Source organism: Pipistrellus kuhlii, unplaced genomic scaffold (genome assembly GCF_014108245.1).
Source record: "Pipistrellus kuhlii isolate mPipKuh1 unplaced genomic scaffold, mPipKuh1.p scaffold_m20_p_4, whole genome shotgun sequence".
In the NCBI taxonomy this organism is placed as follows: Eukaryota; Metazoa; Chordata; class Mammalia; order Chiroptera; family Vespertilionidae; genus Pipistrellus; species Pipistrellus kuhlii.
Window position 1 is genome coordinate 76,808,566 of NW_023425540.1, and position 17,836 is coordinate 76,826,401.

Consider the following 17,836-nt stretch of genomic DNA (forward strand, 5'->3'; position numbering starts at 1 on the left):
AACGTCCCCCTAATTTTACAGTTAAAACATAGGTTTAGGCCTATATTCACTGTATAAGGCTTTTTACTAGAACACAGTGTAGCTTTGGGTACAGAACATGTATAATTTGCATGCATAAAAAGCCTGCTTGGATTGGCTGAGTTAGAGAGGTGGTCTATTAAGAAAAGAACTGGTGTTGCCTCGGAAGTGGGGGGTAGACTTATACAGCGAATATAGGCCTAAACCTATGTTTTAACTGTAAAATTAGGGGGTCATCTTATACGCCGGAAAATATGGTATATACTAGAGGTCCAGTGCACGAAACTCATGCACTGAGGGAGGGGTGTCCCTCAACCCAGCCTATACCCTCTCCAATCTGGGTCTGCTGGCTCCTAACTACTTGCCTGCCTGCCTGCCTGATAGCCCCTTAACCACTCCCTTTCCAGCCTGATTGACACCTAACTGCTCCCCTGACATCCCAATCACCCCCAACTGCCCTCCCCTGCCATCTTGTGGCAACCATCATGTGATGATGTGGGGGCACCCATCTTGTGACACATGGAGGCGGCCATCTTGTGACATGAGGATGTGAGGGTCAATTTGCATATCACCTCTTTATTATATAGGATTCCACTTAGTAAAATTTTATATTTTCTTTCTATGGTTCAAGTTATGTATATTTTACATTCTGTATTCTGGTTTGTTATGGCTGGGATACAAAACACTATTAGCAGGTGAGCCTCTTCATGCCCCAAGCACCCTGCACTTTTAGTGCCCTGGAAGCACCTGCTTCACTGACGTGGCCATTCCCCGGGCCTCAGGCACCTGTCCCACTGCCAAGTCAGATGGCCTCGGTCAGGCTTGCTTAGACTGTGACGTTCATCAGTGCAGACATTCTTCTTCTTTTTGAGTATAAATATGCTAGAACATGTCCTTTTACTCACTCATATTCTCATACTAGATGTTGTTGTTTTTTTTCTCTCCTGGATTTTTAATTTTCTTTCTCAACCTCATTTTGTAACAAATGTTCCCAAATTCATTCTCCAGATTTTATCTCTTGTCATCCATATACTTGACAGTTTTTAATGTGTCAGGCACTGGGTGACCATATCCCTGCCCATAAGGAGAATACCTAGAAGTCTTCCCACGGGGCTGGGAAGATGTTGTATCTGTCAGGATCCTGCAGGAAACAGATGGCACACTCAGAGGGGTGAGTGAAGAGATTTAGCAAAACATTATAAAAGTTTGGAGCAGAGTTCAGGGAAATCAACAAGGAATGACAAAGAATGGTGAATTTCTCTAGGGCTGGCAACAGAGGAGGAAGGAAGGGAGGGCTGATGGGACCACAGGAGGGAGCAGGTGGCATAACAGGGGCTTAGCTGTGATCCTGGGTTGACCCTGGGGAAGGGCCATCTGATTGAGCTGGAAGAATGCAGCCTCTGCTATACCAGTGCCCAGTCTGGAGGGAGCTGGGGGAATAAACTCCCCGACCTCTCTCTCTTTCTACCCATCAATCTCCTTAAGGTGTTACCTGTTGGTTGAACCCTGCCCAAAGCAAGGGAACCTTGATGTTGTCTATACAGGTCTCTCTCTGCTGGGGCATGCAGCGGGGGAAAAAAGTGGAGTGGGTAAGGAGAGAAACATGAAGAATATCCACTGTAGGTGCTATGGGATGACTGACCTCAATTTACTGTTCTTCATTTTATCCTCAGCTTCTTGTCCAATAACTCCCCTTGGCTCTGCAGCCTTCAGCTAAAACAACTCAGGAGGCAGTGCCTGATGTGGAAGAGGGAATCATGAGTCCTCCCAGGCCTGCTGCCAGGCAGCTACCTCATTCTCTTCCCTCTTTCCCTCTTTGCTTCTTCTTCCCTTTGCCAAATATGACTTTCATGCCTACAAGTTCATTTGGTCTGCAGCGGCTGCCACAGCTTCTGGCCTAAGAGCAAAGGGCGCTTTCAGAAAAGAAGGTTCCCTGGTCCAGGAAGCATCCGAACCTGCTCTGAGTGGCAAGTTTTCCAGTGAAGTGAATTTGAACTCTTATGTATCTTTGCCAAAGGTTTCTTGGACCCGCTAAGTAAACACATTAAAATGCCAGTAAAAATTTTTGCTGCTTTGTTGAACCTTTCTGGCGGATTAAATTGGGGGGAAAATGGGAACACATAGACCACAAAACACATAATTCATAGTTGTCACATCGCACTGTGAGGAGTGATCTTTTTGAGGCTGCTAAGTGGGTGCCTTTCATACTGGAGGAAATAATGACACAGGAAGGTGAAAAGCATCTCACTGGGAACCATCATTCCCTGTGTGTCCTTGGTGGGAAGCACATTTTCCTAGTCCTTATTCCTATGCCATTTATAACAAATCCCCTCTCCGGCCTCCTGGCCTGCATTGGAAAGGCTACTGCTGGGAGCGTACTGGGCAATCTCATTTTAGCTCTGAGGGGACTTTTAATGACTTGGATTGGAAGTTGTCTCTTTAGACTGGACAAAAGAAATGCTATTATAATATCAAGGGAAGAAAAGGATGTGCCAAAAACCACATGGATGAAATAAGAAGAAGAATCAGATGTTTTCCACTGGAACTGCTGAGTTAAGTTGAAGGCCAATCTGCCCTGTTCCAATAGTTTCCTTCCTTGGCTCCTGGGCTCCTTGCTGGCAAAAAAAAAAAAAAAAAAAAAAAAAAAAAAACCCACAAAAGGCTGCCCTGTGGCTTGTGAGCAAAGTCAGCAGGTACTGGGGAAGAAAAGAGAAACCCAAGGTGAATGAATAGGAATATATAAAACAAGGAGAAAAACCCACTGTCAGTGGTCTGTTATATCTCCCCCGCCACCCAGTCCCCATTCCCCCTTCGCCATTGGGCGATCTGAGCCTGCCAGCCAGAAAAAGGGGCCGAGAGGTGGTCAGTGCACCTCATAGTGACTGGTTGAGCAGTCGTTCTGGTTGTTCTGCTGTTAGAGTCAATTAGCATATTATCCTTTTATTATATAGGATAGTTTACAGATTGTTAGAATCACATATATGTCAGATAATCTTACCTAATAATAGACAAACATGTAAATGACCGTACCTCTGCTATGCCCACAGCCAATCAGAGTGAGTATGCAAATTAGAAGGCCAAAGATGGCAGATGCCCAGCTACTCCAGGCGCAGAGTGGCCTGGTGGGCCAGCACGCCTGCTATGAGAGGGAGGCTGAGGGTAAAGGAATCGATAGAAGAAGAGTGCTGCAGTGAAGACAAGACTACAGACTTCCGCATCTGCAGCAAAGACAAAATGGCCTGAGTCTGCAGCAAAGACAAAGAAGGCAGACTCTGGCCGAAGCAAAGGCCTGTGTCCCAGATGCCAGAGGAAAACCAGTGCTGGAAGCCAAAGGAAGAAAGGCCTATTGCACAAATCTCTTCATGCAGTGGGCCTCTAGTAATTATATAATTTTCCTGAACTTACAATCATTTATTTACCATTCATCATATGTTTTAATGCTGGGTTCTTCTTTCCTACAGAATTTCCTGGATATAGTGTGTGTGTATGTGTGTGTGTGTGTGTGTGTGTGTGTGTGTTTGAAGGTTGGAAAGAACATCTCATTCTGTCTCCATTACTTCTGGACAATCAAATAATTCATCCTCCTGAACCTCCATTTCTTCATTTCTAAATTCATCATGGTCATATCTATCCTGCATGTCTAATAGAAAAATGGATATAAACGCATTGAAAACAATGAAAGCCTAAACAATCCCCATCACTGGGTGGAGAGAGAGGGGTCAAATGGATTTATGAAGATAAGCAGGAAGCTTAACCATTTGATCCACATTGAGACGTTTCTGTACTGTAATTCTTTAAGTCTCAGTTCCTTGAAGTCTTGAGCTTCCAATGAGAGTTTGATGACAGAACATGCCTATAGAGCAGAGAAGAAATAAGCTTTGAGGTATGTGATTCCTACCCTAGATTTGGTCCAAGTGTGCATGAGGAGCATGGTCAGAGAACACTTCCTGAGGGATGTCTGTCCTTCTCTTTCTTGCTGCTCAGCATTCCCCCCACCCTTTATCATGGCTACCGCCCCCCACCCCCACATGCTGATGGCACCAAGTCCAAATTTCTGTCATCTGAACTTCCATTCTCCTGTGTTCCACTGAGCATCTGATCCTATGTGAATGTTCCATGGTTGCCCCATATTAAAAACACAGAGAATGCAACTCCTCAAACTTATTTCTGAAAGTTTTTAAGGTTCATCCATGTTGTAGCATATATCACTCTTTTATTCTTTGTATTGCCAAATAATATCACATTGTATGGAGTTTTTGTGTAGGCATATATTTTCATTTCTTTTAGACATATACCTAGTAATGGACTTGCTGGATCATATGGTAAGTATGTTTAGCATTTTGAAGAACTGCCAAACTATTTTCCAAAGTACCTGCACCATTCTACATCCCCCTAGTAATGTCGTTTTAAAAACCCAACTCAGATATTTATACTCGACATGGGAAGAGTTCTTGTAGGTTTTTTGACTATGGTGAAGGTGATGTTATTGAAATTGCACATTAATGTGGAACAAGAAATTAAAGACCAGGAAGCTGGTAGAAGGTGCTGCAGTAATCAAATTCTCAGTTCCTGATGTCTGTATTGGGATGGTGTCAGGCAGGAAAAATATCAGGGTTCCCAAAGAACATAGTGGACAGCGGAGATGATTCTCAGGCAGAAAAATAATTTTCACCTAAGTTCAACTCTGAGATATTCGCTCAACCTTTGCTTTCTAATCTTGGTATTTCAGAAAATAAATACTTGTTTGTAGAGAAGCAGGAAAGGGATGAATACAAGTCTTGCCATTATGTGATAGAGGACCATGTGACTGACGCAGATCTGTGAGTCTGTGATTTACATGGAATTCCTTAGAGGTTGCATCCTCCTAGGCTAAGTGGGCTGCCCACTGTGAAGGCTGAGGTAACCATCTACAACCCTAGTCCATGTTTTTCCTACCAGTGGCAGCAGTGAGACTTTTGTGGATATAGTTCTGTGTGTGTGTGTGTGTGTGTGTGTGTGTGTGTGTGTGTGTGTGTGTGTGTGTACTGAGTAGCTTGGGCATTTGAAATAGCCAAAGGGAATGAGAGTTCTTAGCAGCAAGTTTTCTAGCTGAGTAGTAAAACCTCCCATAGCTCTAGGACTTAAAAATTGCCCATGAAGCTGTTCATCGTGTAATGGGACAATAGTTGTAAAGCCACCATCCGGGAACTTGCAGTTGCTCAGTGAGGCTTGTTACTGGGGCCTCCTACTCTACTTGGCACAGTTATCACCCTTATGGTTTTTTTCCGCTGTAATTTATTCTCAAGCATTTTGTATTTCCTTTGCCATTTAGATGAAATTTAAATAGAACCTTTAGGTAAAGAACCATGTCAGGCTGTTACACACATTAAACTCACAATAAAAGCAATCTGTATATCGCTCTTTGTTCAAATGAAGTAAAAACACCTGCATTTTTGCAGGTTTCTGTTACCAGCTCTTCTTATCTAGTGTTACATGGGGTGTCTATGGGCCTTCCTAGCCTTGTTGTAATCGTCCCCTGTAGAAGGAAAATAGGCATGAATAATAGCCCCCATTCTGTCCCATTTCCTGTGTCCCCCTTGGTTACTGCTCTAGGCAGTCTCTTTTATAGATGCCAGTTCTCAAAAAGGGAGAGGGTAACAAGACCTAAACCCACAATTACCTTTGCCTTGCCCCTCCTCTCAGTTCTTACTATAGATGTGCTCAGAGCATATTCCCAAGTCTGATCAAATAGAACATAACTCTTTCCATGACAGGTAATGTTAGAATTTCCATTGAAGCTGCACCTGAGCTTGAGTGACTTATCATGATTCAGTGGTTTTCAAATAATTCTTTTTTCCCTCCTTTTTCTAGGCTTATCCAAATCTCTTGGGCTCATCGAAGGTTATGGAGGGCGGGGCAAAGGGGGCCTTCCTGCTACCCTTTCCCCAGCTGAAGAGGAAAAAGCCAAGGGACCCCATGAGAAGTATGGCTACAATTCCTACCTCAGTGAAAAAATCTCACTGGATCGTTCCATTCCGGATTATCGTCCCACCAAGTAAGTTCTGGTTCAGTCATTCAGAGGAGATCCCTTGATCCTATGGGTGGACAAAGACCCCAGCCTGTGGCATTCTCTGATGTCATTTGTAACTAGTGAGAGAGCTTTTATCTCACTCTCCTCCTCAACCAACAAACTGAGTACTGTGAATTGTGAAATATTAGCTAAATAAAACATTTGGTTTGTATAAAAGCAACCCAGAAACATATAGAAATGTCTGCAATACAAAAAGTTTTCAATAAAAATCAGAAATCACCATGATCTCATTACATAGAGACAGCACTGGTAAACTCTGTCTTCAAGTCTATTTTCTCTACAGATTATGAGAATATGATATATTGTTTTACCTCTTTTTTTTTCATTTAACATTATTTCATGAGCATTTTCTGATGTTACTAGCTATGGTCATTATTTCCATTGCTTGGGACTTTGATTTTTCATTATTATAAATAACACTTAGATGGCTAGCTTCCCATTCAAGTCTTTATGTGTATTGATTAGATATTTATTGTCTTAATTCACATTTCTAAAAGTATATTCCTTAGATCACATTGTAGGAATATTTTTTGCAAGCTCTAGACACATATTGTGATGTTACCCTCCAAAAAGTTTATAGCAACCTCTACTCCTTTTAGAATTTTAATTGACCCTTCCAAAATAGGGTGCTGCCATTTAAAAAATGCCTCGCCAAGCTGATAGATGAGAAACAACTGTTTCTATTCTTTTGTCTGAAATTCTTACTATTTAAACAGTTTGTTTGGCATCTTGATTGTCTTATGAAAGTTCTTCTTTTCTATGCCCTCAGATTTAAGAATTATTTGTTTTCTCCTTGTGAAATAGAGAAAAGAAATTGCTCATAGAATCAAGATGCTGGAGGAAAACCTATTTTCTAAGCTGGAGTCCGCCTTGGCCTCTCAAAAAGATTTTTCGTTTCCAGTTAGGTTTGTAGTGTCTCTCTTTTTCTATTCAGAGTGTGGCCTTGTTTTGAGCAGATTATTTCTTATTTCAAAGGGGTTTTGTATAAATCAGTTAAGTATCCTGTTTGCTGAGAAAAATAGATTTGAGATAAAGAAAATTATCTTAAATGGATTTAAAATTGCAGGATTCACCATGGAACCTGTTAACTCTCTCTCCCTGCCTAATAAGCATATATTCATTTGAATAACTAGGAATAATATACATCACCTCTGTTGGAAGCTGTTTTGTATTCCTGGACTTTGGCTCTTAAAAACATCTGGCTGTTTTCATTTTCTGGTACTCTCTGATTAGCCTTCCTTATTTGGACTTTGGCAAATAAACAGAGTCTTGTTTTTTTTTCACTCCTGTAAGAATAAAAATGTCTCCAACGTGAAGCTACTGGAAATGGGTCAGTTGAACAAATATTAGTGAGCACCTATTATGTGCCAGATGTTTTTCTCCACACGAGATAGAGGCAGGACATTGGATAAGACACAGTCCTTGCATACTTACTATTTGTCTAGGGAGGGAGACAGATGTGCAGGCAGATTAATTCAGCAAAATATGGTCTATATGGTGTGTATCAGGCCAGTGATATACATAGCATGCACAGGGAGGATATGGGAAAGATTCCTGCTTAAGATGATGCCTGAGCTTAATTTTGAAGGACTAATAAAGATTGGAAAATTGAAGAATGGAGAGGGATAAGGGAAGACCAGGCAGGGGAACTGCAAGATCAGAGTTTGGGGTGCAAATAAAAATATGGTGTGCTCAGGGAAGAATGTATGGGTCCATAGTGCTCTGTAGTGTAGCATGGTGGCTTGAGCATGCCACTTGTTGCTTATCACTCCTGGAATTTCACTAATAATAAAGGACTAGAGAAAATGGCAACCCCTAAGGGACAACTAATTTTCATTCTTCTTATGGCCAAATAATATTCCTGTGTGTGTGTGAGAGAGATATTATTTTTCACTATCAATGGACACTTAGGTTTTTATCTTGGCTATTATAAATGATGCTGCAATGGGCATGAGGGTGCATCTTTTTGAATTAGTGTTTGGGTTTCTTTCAGTAAATACCCAGAAGTGGAATTTCTGGGTCATATGGTGGTTCTATTTTGCTTTCTGAAGCACATTTATACTGTTTTCCATAGTGCCTGCACCAATTTACATCCCCACCAACAGTGCACAAGGGTTACCTTTTCTCCACATCCTTTTTATTCCTTGTCTTTCCTTTTTATTCCTTGTCTTTTTAAAAATAGCCATTCTAACAGGTGTGAAGTGATATCTCATTATGGTTTTGATTTGCATTTCCCTGATGATTAGTCATAATTGAGCACCTTTTCAGGTACCTCTTGGCCATCTGTACATCTTCTTTGGAAAAATTCAGATCCTCTGTTCATTTTTAAAATATATTTTTAAATATATTTTATTGATTTTTCACAGAGAGGAAGAGAGAAGGATAGAGAGTTAGAAACATCAATGAGAGAGAAACATCGATCAGCTGCCTCTTGCACACCCCCTACTGGGGATGTGCCTGCAACCAAGGTATATGCCCTTGACCGGAATTGAACCTGGGACCTTTTAGTCCGTAGACCGATGCTCTACCACTGAGCCAAACCGGTTTCAGCTCTCTGTTCATTTTTAAATCAGATATTTTGTGTTTGCTATTGAATTGTAGGACTTTTTAAAATATATATTGGAAATTAACATCTTATCAGATATATGGTTTGCTATTAGTCCCCCCCCCCCCCCATTCATTAGATTGCCTTTTTATTTTGTTGATGTTTTTCTTTGCTGTGTAAAAGCCTTTTGGTTTGATATAGGCCCACTTGTTTATTTTTTCTTTAGTTGCATTTGCAGGATATTTTTAACCATTCTTTCTAAAAGTTTGGGGCTGAATTAGTGATAGTCACAGAAAAAAAATTTGTGAAAAAGCAAAGCAATTATTACCTACACAACAAAACAAAATTTTCTCAAGAAAAGAATTGCAATTCTATACACTTTGTGGCTCAGCTGTAAACAATATAGTCATACAAATGTAAATAATGGATAATTATTTAACTACTAATTATGATTTAACTATATTCAAAGCGGAAGGAGACCGAATGGATGTGTGAGTGGGTGGTATAAGAAAACTATTATAAATCTTAATCTTCAGAAAAAAAATCAATTGAAAATATATAAAATTTGAACATCAAGAAATAGTAGCACAATCAGTATTATTAAGAAATGGAGTCCTAGCCTGTTTGGCTAAGTGAGTAGAGCATCGGCCTGTGGAATGAAGGGTCCCAGGTTTGATTCCAGCCAAGGGTACATGCCTGGGTTGTGGGCTTGATCCCCAATGTGGATGGTGCAGAAGGCAGCCAATCAATGATTCCTGCTCATCATTGATTGTTCTATTTCTCTCTCCCTCTCCCTTCCTCTCTGAAATCAATAAAAATACATTGTAAAAAAAAAAGAAAAGATGTGTATGGAGATTAGAAAAGTGTGATGAGACTATGCATGTTTTGTTTTAATAAAACAGAAGTTTAAGCTATACATGTAAAACTGTACCAAAAAATTAAGCACAAGATAGGAAGGGTGAAAGTAGGGTAGAAGAAAGCGTTGGAGATCTAGATTGATTGACATGGCTACATTTGCCATTTTAGATTATGTGGGCAGCTCTGAGGAGGAAGAATTTGAAGGGGAAATTAGAGATAAATTTGAGGGCTTGCCCACAGGCCAGGCATGGTGACCAGGGGCACCATTGTAATTGTAGGCTTCAGAGCAGACATTACCCAATTAATCTTTTTAATTGCAAGTTAATCCTTGCTGTCCACGAGTGGGAAAGGCCTTGCCTGTAGAAGCTGCTTTTTTGATATCTGAGGGCTGGGGATGGGGAGGGAGGCAGCTGTCCGGGCCAGAGCGGCTGCTTTCTTCTTCCTTGGCAGGTCCAGGCCCAGGAGAAATTACACCCCCATGGGCAAGATCCTTCCTGAGAAGTCCCCCCAAATCTCTTCCAATGTTTAGGGTATTTAAATTCTATTGCGAATTTTATGCAAAATCTCATGTTGATTTAAGTCTTATTGTTTTATCATTAGACTACTCCTGAGAGATTTGTTTTACTCTTATTAATATGAGTGAATTTTTAGGCAGTAGTAGGATTAACCATTTGCTTGTCGTAGTCCAGGCAAATGGTTTCCAATATGTTGTTTTTTCCTTTTACTTTAATTTTGTGATTTTTTCTCCCCCCTTCCACTGGACAGATACTTCAAATTGTTTGAATCCCAAACTGTTGATCTTTCCATTTCCCTTTCTTCACTGCTTCAAAGCTGAGGAAGATGCCACCCCTCACAAAACGTATAAATATTATATTCTGCTCTGTGTGGCTGTTCCCTGTCTCTCATATTTCACTCTTCCATCCATCTAGAGTTTATTTTGAAAGTACAGGGTATGTATCTTTTGTTTAAAATGTTTGCCCACGCTGTTTCAAAACCATTTTTGTAAATACCCTTTTCTCTTATTTGGAGGTGCTAAAGATAATACTTTTTTTTGTTTGTTTGTTATATTTCAGTGGGCTTATTTTTTAGGCTCTATGCTATTTCTTTGGTATACATTTCTTTTCAAAAAATATTTGTTTATTGTTTAAAGTATTACAAATAGTAGAACATATGTCTCCTTTTTTCCCTATTGACCTCCCTGTAGCCTCCCCCACCCACTCAGCACATGCCCTCACTCATCTAGTGTCTATGTCCATTGGCTATACTTACATGCATGCATATAAATCATTTGGTTGATCTCTTACTTCTCCCCCTCCCTACAAACCTCCTCTTGCCTTCCTGCTGAAGGGTAACAGTCTGTTCCATTCTTCTTTGTCTCTGTACCTATTTTTGTTCATCAGTTTATAATGGTCATTATATTCCACAAATGAGTGAGATCACGCAATGTTTACCTTTCTCTGACTAGCTTATTTCACTTAGCACTATGCTTTCCAATACCATCCATGCTGTTGCAAGTGGTAAGAATTCCTTCTTTTTTACAGCAGGATAGTACTCCATTGTGTAGATGTTTTCTAATCCAGATTAAGTGCCCATCAGCAAATGAGTGGATTAGAAAACTGTGGTATATATTTCTTTTCTTTAATTCTTAAAAAATATTAAAAACTAGAAGCCCGGTGCATGAAATTCATGCACTCAGGACAGGAGGCGGAGTGTCCCTCAACCCATATTGTTGGCCAGTTGGAGAAGGGACCACAGGAGCTCTTCAGGGCAGGTCCAGCCCGTCTCGCTTAGTCCCGATCAGCTGGATCCCAGCAGCAAGCTAACCTACTGGTTGGAGCATCTGTCCCTCGGTGGTCAGTGCACATCATAGCGAGCAGTTGAGTGGCCTTAGCATATCATTAGCATATTATGCTCTTTGATTGGTTGACTGGATGACTGGACACTTTTCATATTAGGCTTTTAATATATGGGATGGCTTTTGAGTGAAGCCTCCAACCTGCCAGGCCCTGTGCTGGCAGCCTGAAGAGGTGGAGTGGGATGGCTAGATTCAAGAAAAATTTTCGGAGTTATCAGCAAGATGAGGCAAGTAATTGGATATGGGTGAAGTGGGTGCAATCAGAGGTTTCTAGCTTGGGAGACAAAGGGAGGGTTAATTCCTTAACCAGGAGGGAGACCCCTGCAGAGGTACTTGTTTTGTGGAGAAGATAGCTGTTCTGCTTGGCTGGGGTTCCCCATAGTTACAGATTTATTGAGGTCACAACAGGAGACGAATCTCTTCAGCTTCATTCATTATTTGGCGATGTGTGTGTGAGTCAGAAGGTAAAATTTGGTGACGCCAGAAGCTAGGCAAGGCTTTAAAAAGCTCTACTCCTTTCCTGTGCTGAGATATATCATCTCGTGTTATAAAATGGCGTATTAATGATCTGTTTGCCCCATTATTTCGTAATGTGGGGGAGGAATCCCTGGTATAACAGAAATCTGTGTGTATTAAAGCCACTACGGAGGTCCCTGAACATGTTTTATGGCTTGCCTCCTGTTTCCAGACTGCGTAGGTAATTTATGGACAGTTTCTACTACTGTTATCTTCAATTTCTCCTTTGGCCTTGTGCTTATAAATCCAGATGTCAAGTTTCTTTGGAATTCATTTTGCTTCACTCAGACAGTCTCCTCTTCCCTTTATTGCCATAAACTCTAACCTGTTAAATTCCAGCAGTGCCTGCTCTGGACACAAGCAGCGTGAGATGCCTGTGGACCATTTTCATGTTGTATCCGGTGGACAGCTGCATGTTTGGGTCTGGAGGTCAGGATGATGGCTGGAATGACCATGGGAATTTGGGAGTTATCCATCCCAGTGGGTGTTTTAGGTTGAGACTGTGTGTATGTGAGTTGTGTGTCTATGTGAGTTAAGGTGTTAGATAAAATCGAGTGGAATGAATCTGCTCATCTGTCAGTACCCAACTCAAGTTTTCCCTTTGGATCACTAAAAGGAAGCATCTGATCATTAAAGCTGTACAGGGCTTCTTCTATGTGTTTGTTTTCTTTTCTTTTTTACAGAGAGGAAGGGAGAGGGATAAAGAGTTAGAAACATCCATCAGCTACCTCCTACACATGCCCTACTGGGTATGTGCCTGCAACCATAATTAAACCTGGGACCCTTGAGTCCATAGGCTGAGGCTCTATCTACTGGGCCAAACTAGTTGGAGCTGTGTGTTTGTTTTCTGAATCATTTCTTGAGCAGGAGAATCCTATGGGTCATAAGCTGGTTTTCATATAGAATGAAAGAACCTTAACGATGGTCAGAGATCCTGTGTTAACCTTTCTCTGCCACAGAGGTCAGCTCAGAAGGTAGCTAACCTGTAAATACTTGTTGGTTGAAATAATGAATAGGTGCCTGCTTAGGAGTGTCTCTGACTCACTAACCACAATAATAATTCCCTTTTATTGACTGCCTCTTATGTGTTTGTCACTGTGCTGCATGTTTTATTGATCTCATTTAAATTTAACCGCTCTGAAGTAGCTGTTACCTTCTCTGTTTTAAAATGAGGAAAGTCGGGTGGGGAGTTTGGAGAAGTTGAGCAACCTCTCTGAGGTCACAGGCTTAGTAAGTAACGGTGCCCTGATTCAAATCGTCCTCCCTCCACACCAGGTGCCCTGCCTTTCCTTCCATGAGTGGACTGGGACCTCCTACTTCATACTGGTATCACCAGAAGAAGAAATTCTGAGTCTTAAGACAGGACCATTTTCCTGAGGAATTATGTGTATATGTGTGTGTGTGTGTGTGTGTGTGTGTGTGTGTGTGTGTGCACATGCACATGCTTGCTTAGTTAGTCTTCTTCCTTTGGTCCCTTTATCCCCTCCAACTGTAATAGAATCCCATTACCACAGGGGATAATTTGATTAACTGTTACCATTAAATTAGTCTTATAGTGTAATATGGTTGAAGCTCTCTTTAAGCGACAGGGTATTTTTGTAAAAATCAGGAAAAATAAAATTTAAAAAATACTGTTATGTTTAGGAACTATCTTACTGATTTAAGATAGAGGCATAATCAGAGGAGACCTCTTTTGTCAGAGCTGGTCCTTACTCAGCTGTGGGCTGAAGGGTAATGTGCAGGTAGAGGTGCCTTCCCTTTTAATATGTGAGGGTGATAATTCCTGAAGCGTTTGTAGGTGGATATTGATCCCACATTAGTGATCTCCCTACATCTGGACCATTTAGAAACCTTAATGAGAGAGTTTTTCATAGAGGTCAAGAGCATGGACCTGGAACTCTGTTCTAATTCCAGTTTCGCCTCTTCCTGGCTATGCGACCTTTGGGAGAATTATATGACCTTTCTGTGCCTCAGTTTCCTCATCTGTGAAATAGCAATGTAATATTATCTACTTTATGGGGTTGCTGTGGGGAGGAAAATGTTACACATGAACTGCATTAGTCTCAACCCTTCCTCTGTATTAACATCTCAACACTAAATATTAGCTGCAGTATTTTTAGAGATCCTTTGCCATACATCCTTCTTATCCTTATAACACATTGCATGGGATGATAGATTCTTTAGGAAAGCATCTCTCTGAAAAGTGGGTTAGTCCTGCATGTCTCACTCAGATGGATAACTTGGCTCTAGGTTAATTCGTACTCCTTGTCCCAAACTTGGCACTGAAGTGTGAGGCAGCCAGTCCGAGACAGACACCAGGCTGTGCTGAGAGCCTGGGAAGGGCATGTCCGCTTCCCAAGGCTCTTCTGGTCTGGATCAGAGGTTCGGCTCTGAGATTTACAGCAGCTTCCTTATGAAGGAAGGTCAGTCCAGCTGTCCTGAGGGCAGGGACACTTGGGTAAGCCACTGGGATAATGGCCAGCTGCCTCCTGCTGCTTCCTTGCCATCATCAATACTGGTTAGGCCAAAAGCAGTACAATATATGCTCTACTTTTTTACACATCGGAATTATTTTCCCACATATGAAAGTAATTTTTCATGAGAAGGGCTGAATATTAAAAAGCACATTACAGAGTGCTTTTTCTCAAAGGGCGGTGTGTGGGGCTTTCTAATAATGGAGGTTGCCGAGCCCAACAGAGTTCCTGGTCTGAAGTCTTGGCCACTGCCTGTGGATTACTTCTGTGTGTTGAGAACCTCTGAGAGGGTCAGGAGGGTTTGAAAGATCCGGCATCATTCAGCTGTGGCCTTTCCTGCAAAAGGCCCGTGTACTGAGTGAAGTTTTGAGTTTGGAGACTTCTGGCGAAGCTGCTCCAATGTGGAGCATGACTGGACCTCTAAAGCTTGGGTGTGTGTGGCCGGGAGGGGGTGAAGGGACAGCTCCTGCCTCTTGCAAGCTGTTCTAGGATCTGGGCAGCAGAAAGAAAACCCTTTGTTACCTCAATCAGATACTCCTGTCTTAATATCCCCAACTGTCATGGTCAAGAGTGAATGGCTCAGTTTTCATGATCATTTCCTGCCTGTTATGGAAAGATGTGAACCTTGGAATAAATATGAGTATTCAAAGAGGATGGAGTGATCTTTGGGTAAAGGTGTCAGAAGTTGCAAAAGTAAAAAGTAGATGTTCCTATAGGGCTCACATCCCTGCTCTCCCTAAACCGATGGTTCTGTGTTCGCTGGGCATTGAAATTATCTGGGGAGGTTTGAAGGTTGGCTGCCCAGGCTCTACCCCAGAGTAAGCAAACCAGAATCTCTGGGAGTGGGGCCCAAGCATTCATATTAAATTATTTATAAGAAGCTCCCCATGTGACCCCAATGTTCCATAAGCTTGGGAGCTAGCAGGCCTGTCATGTTTTGTACAATAGGGTCCTTGCATTTGAATCACCAGGGCTGCTACAGAGTTGGTAGACCAGAACAGAAGCAGTAAATCTATATTTTTCCAAACCCCATGAGTGATTCTTAATTTTAAAATTTGAGCACCCTGGGGCCCCACCATCTTCTGAGATTCTCCAGGAGGCAGGTGGAAGAGAAAATAAGGGTCAGGGCAGGGGTTCCCACACTTGGGGGAGTTCCTGTCCTTTGTTGGTGGCTCAGCTTCTGTCACTTCCCTCCCTCCCCACCTGTTCCTTCCCAACTCATGTTCATCCATTTATTTTAACAAATGAAAGTTAATAGAAATCAACCTCATTTTTAATTATTTGCCTTTTAGAATTTTATTATACCCCGTGAAATGGTTGATAACACTCTGGGATGTCTCAAACACAGAGATGTAGAATAGGAAGATAGAGATGAAGCTAAGATACTATTTGCAGTATGAGAGGCACCTTAAACATAATGGGGGTCAAAGATTTCCCTCATTTTATAGAAAGGATTCCCACTTCTTGCTAGAGGCAGTGTCAGCCTGGGCCTAAAAGTTTATGAGTTGGCAAACTTAATTCAGTCTTTTATTGGAACCTGAGAGGATTCTCATCTAAATGCATTAAAATGAGGCCAAGGAAAAGATACCCCTCCATTTCTGTTCTGGAGAGCTTTTTGGACAAGTTTCAATTTCTTGCATGAGGAACTTGAAATCAGTGGATAGAAACCAATGTGCACCTTGTCTTGTCTATGCAAATGGATCTGGTCCATGGCCTGTTCACAACCTTCAGGATCATTGAATTCCAAATTCATGTTCCCTCAAACCATGTTTCCCAAATGCAGATGTGTTTATGGGAAATGGGATTCTTGATTTATAACCTTAAATCAAACCAGTGTTGGAATTTGCATACATGTGGTCCTTGATTCTGTAGCCCTTGGCTGACTTATGTCAAGATTGTTGGCACTTTAGAACTGTAGGAGAACAGCTCATCATGCAGCAATCAAAATTTCTATAATGCTGGTTACCAGAGATTCTAGATTTGGAACCTGCAACCTTATCTTTCTAGGGGGTTACTCTGCCTTCCCTGTTTCATCCATGGACCTTTATTCTGGTAGTACATCTAAGGTAACACACACACACACACACACACACACACACACACACACACCCCTACAAGAAAGCCTAAGATAGCCTACATGAGCCTACGGTAGGCAACCTGCCAAATTCTACTCTGATTTGTCCTGAAAATAATTGTTCCTTAGCCCTGAAGATAAGGCAAATGTTTGTGCAATCACAATGCCTTTTTTTTACGTGGGGAGGTTCCTCATTGTTTTGCTCTGTGAGTAGAGCAGGGTATCGACAAGATGCTTTGTAACAAAGATTTACAGCGTGGTTAGGGCTAGGGGGATAAGTAAGGCTTCTGGTGGGATGGGCAAAATGGGCTAACTTCAGGTATTAATGGAGTGCTCAATGGGCACTGCAGAGGGAGACAGGTTCATCAGTATTACAGATGGGATGCCCTTGGAGTTAATTTAGAAGAAATTCTGATCAGCCAACAGAGCTTTGAGAATGCATGCAGGAGAAAGAAGACGGTGGCATATGGAGAGAACATATTTGTTCCTGGAAAATCAGTAGGAAATGTTTAATGTCATCAAAACCTCATTTGCATAAAAATAGTCATATGCAAGAAACCAAATGAAAGCAAAGGAAATCATGATGGAACCAATGCTTTTTGAATTTCATTTCATTATGAATAACATAAATAATTCAATTGAATAAATAAATACAAAATTGCTTCAAGTAGATGTACTGCAGAGTATTATTCCGTGAAAATTCCTTTACTGGTACATTTGAGACAATGAAGTAATGTGATATTCCTCCATGGGCAGCACCTTGACCCTGGATAAGAATACTAAGCTCTTTATAACTCTCAAATGTTATAGGGTCACAAACGAAGTTTTTAGTAGAAAAGTCCTTTTCATAACATGACCTTGAAGAAGCTAAATAAGCTACAGAGTACCTCAGCATGATGAATACAGTCCCACTTTGCATGTGGGTCTGCTTAAGCAATATCTGATAAGCAGAAATTTGATGAGCTTTCAATTGTGCTATGCTAGGTACATAATTCTTTTTAAAATTGTTTAACTTTATTTATTTATTTAATTGAGTTTATTGGGGTGACATTGGTTAATAAGCTTATATAGGTTTCAGGTGTACAATTCTATAATATGTCATCTGTATATTGTACTGTGTGTTCACCACCCCATTCAAATCTCTTTCCATCACCATTTATCCCCCTTTTGCCCCCCCCCTTTTTTTTTACCTCCCCTACCTGCCTTTTCCTCTTGTGCTCACCATACTATATTCATGAGTTTGTTTTTTATTGTTGTTGTTGCTTAATCATTTTACATTTTTCACCTAGCCCCAAATGTAATTATTAATAAATATTAATATTTGGAACCTGGTGGCAGAATTAGACCATTGTTTTTGTCTTACAAAGTCTGATCAGAGAATTTTTGTGTAGGCATAAATTGTGGCTTAGGGAAAATTGATGGAATT

At 41.2% G+C, this 17,836-nt stretch overlaps 1 protein-coding gene and 1 long non-coding RNA gene across 2 annotated transcripts in view; both read left to right on the plus strand.

Annotated features, from left to right (window-relative positions):
• GALNT17 (polypeptide N-acetylgalactosaminyltransferase 17) overlaps window positions 1–17,836 on the plus strand; it is a 392,529-nt gene that overhangs the window by 138,511 nt on the left and 236,182 nt on the right. The window contains exon 2 of the mRNA XM_036409104.2: window positions 5,869–6,052. Coding sequence (XP_036264997.1) covers window positions 5,869–6,052 — 184 coding nt within the window. The remainder of the gene's footprint in view (window positions 1–5,868; window positions 6,053–17,836) is intronic.
• Window positions 708–2,082, plus strand: LOC123651161. The gene is made up of 2 exons (XR_006739670.1): window positions 708–1,607; window positions 1,692–2,082. It is a non-coding gene; the product is annotated as an uncharacterized LOC123651161 (long non-coding RNA).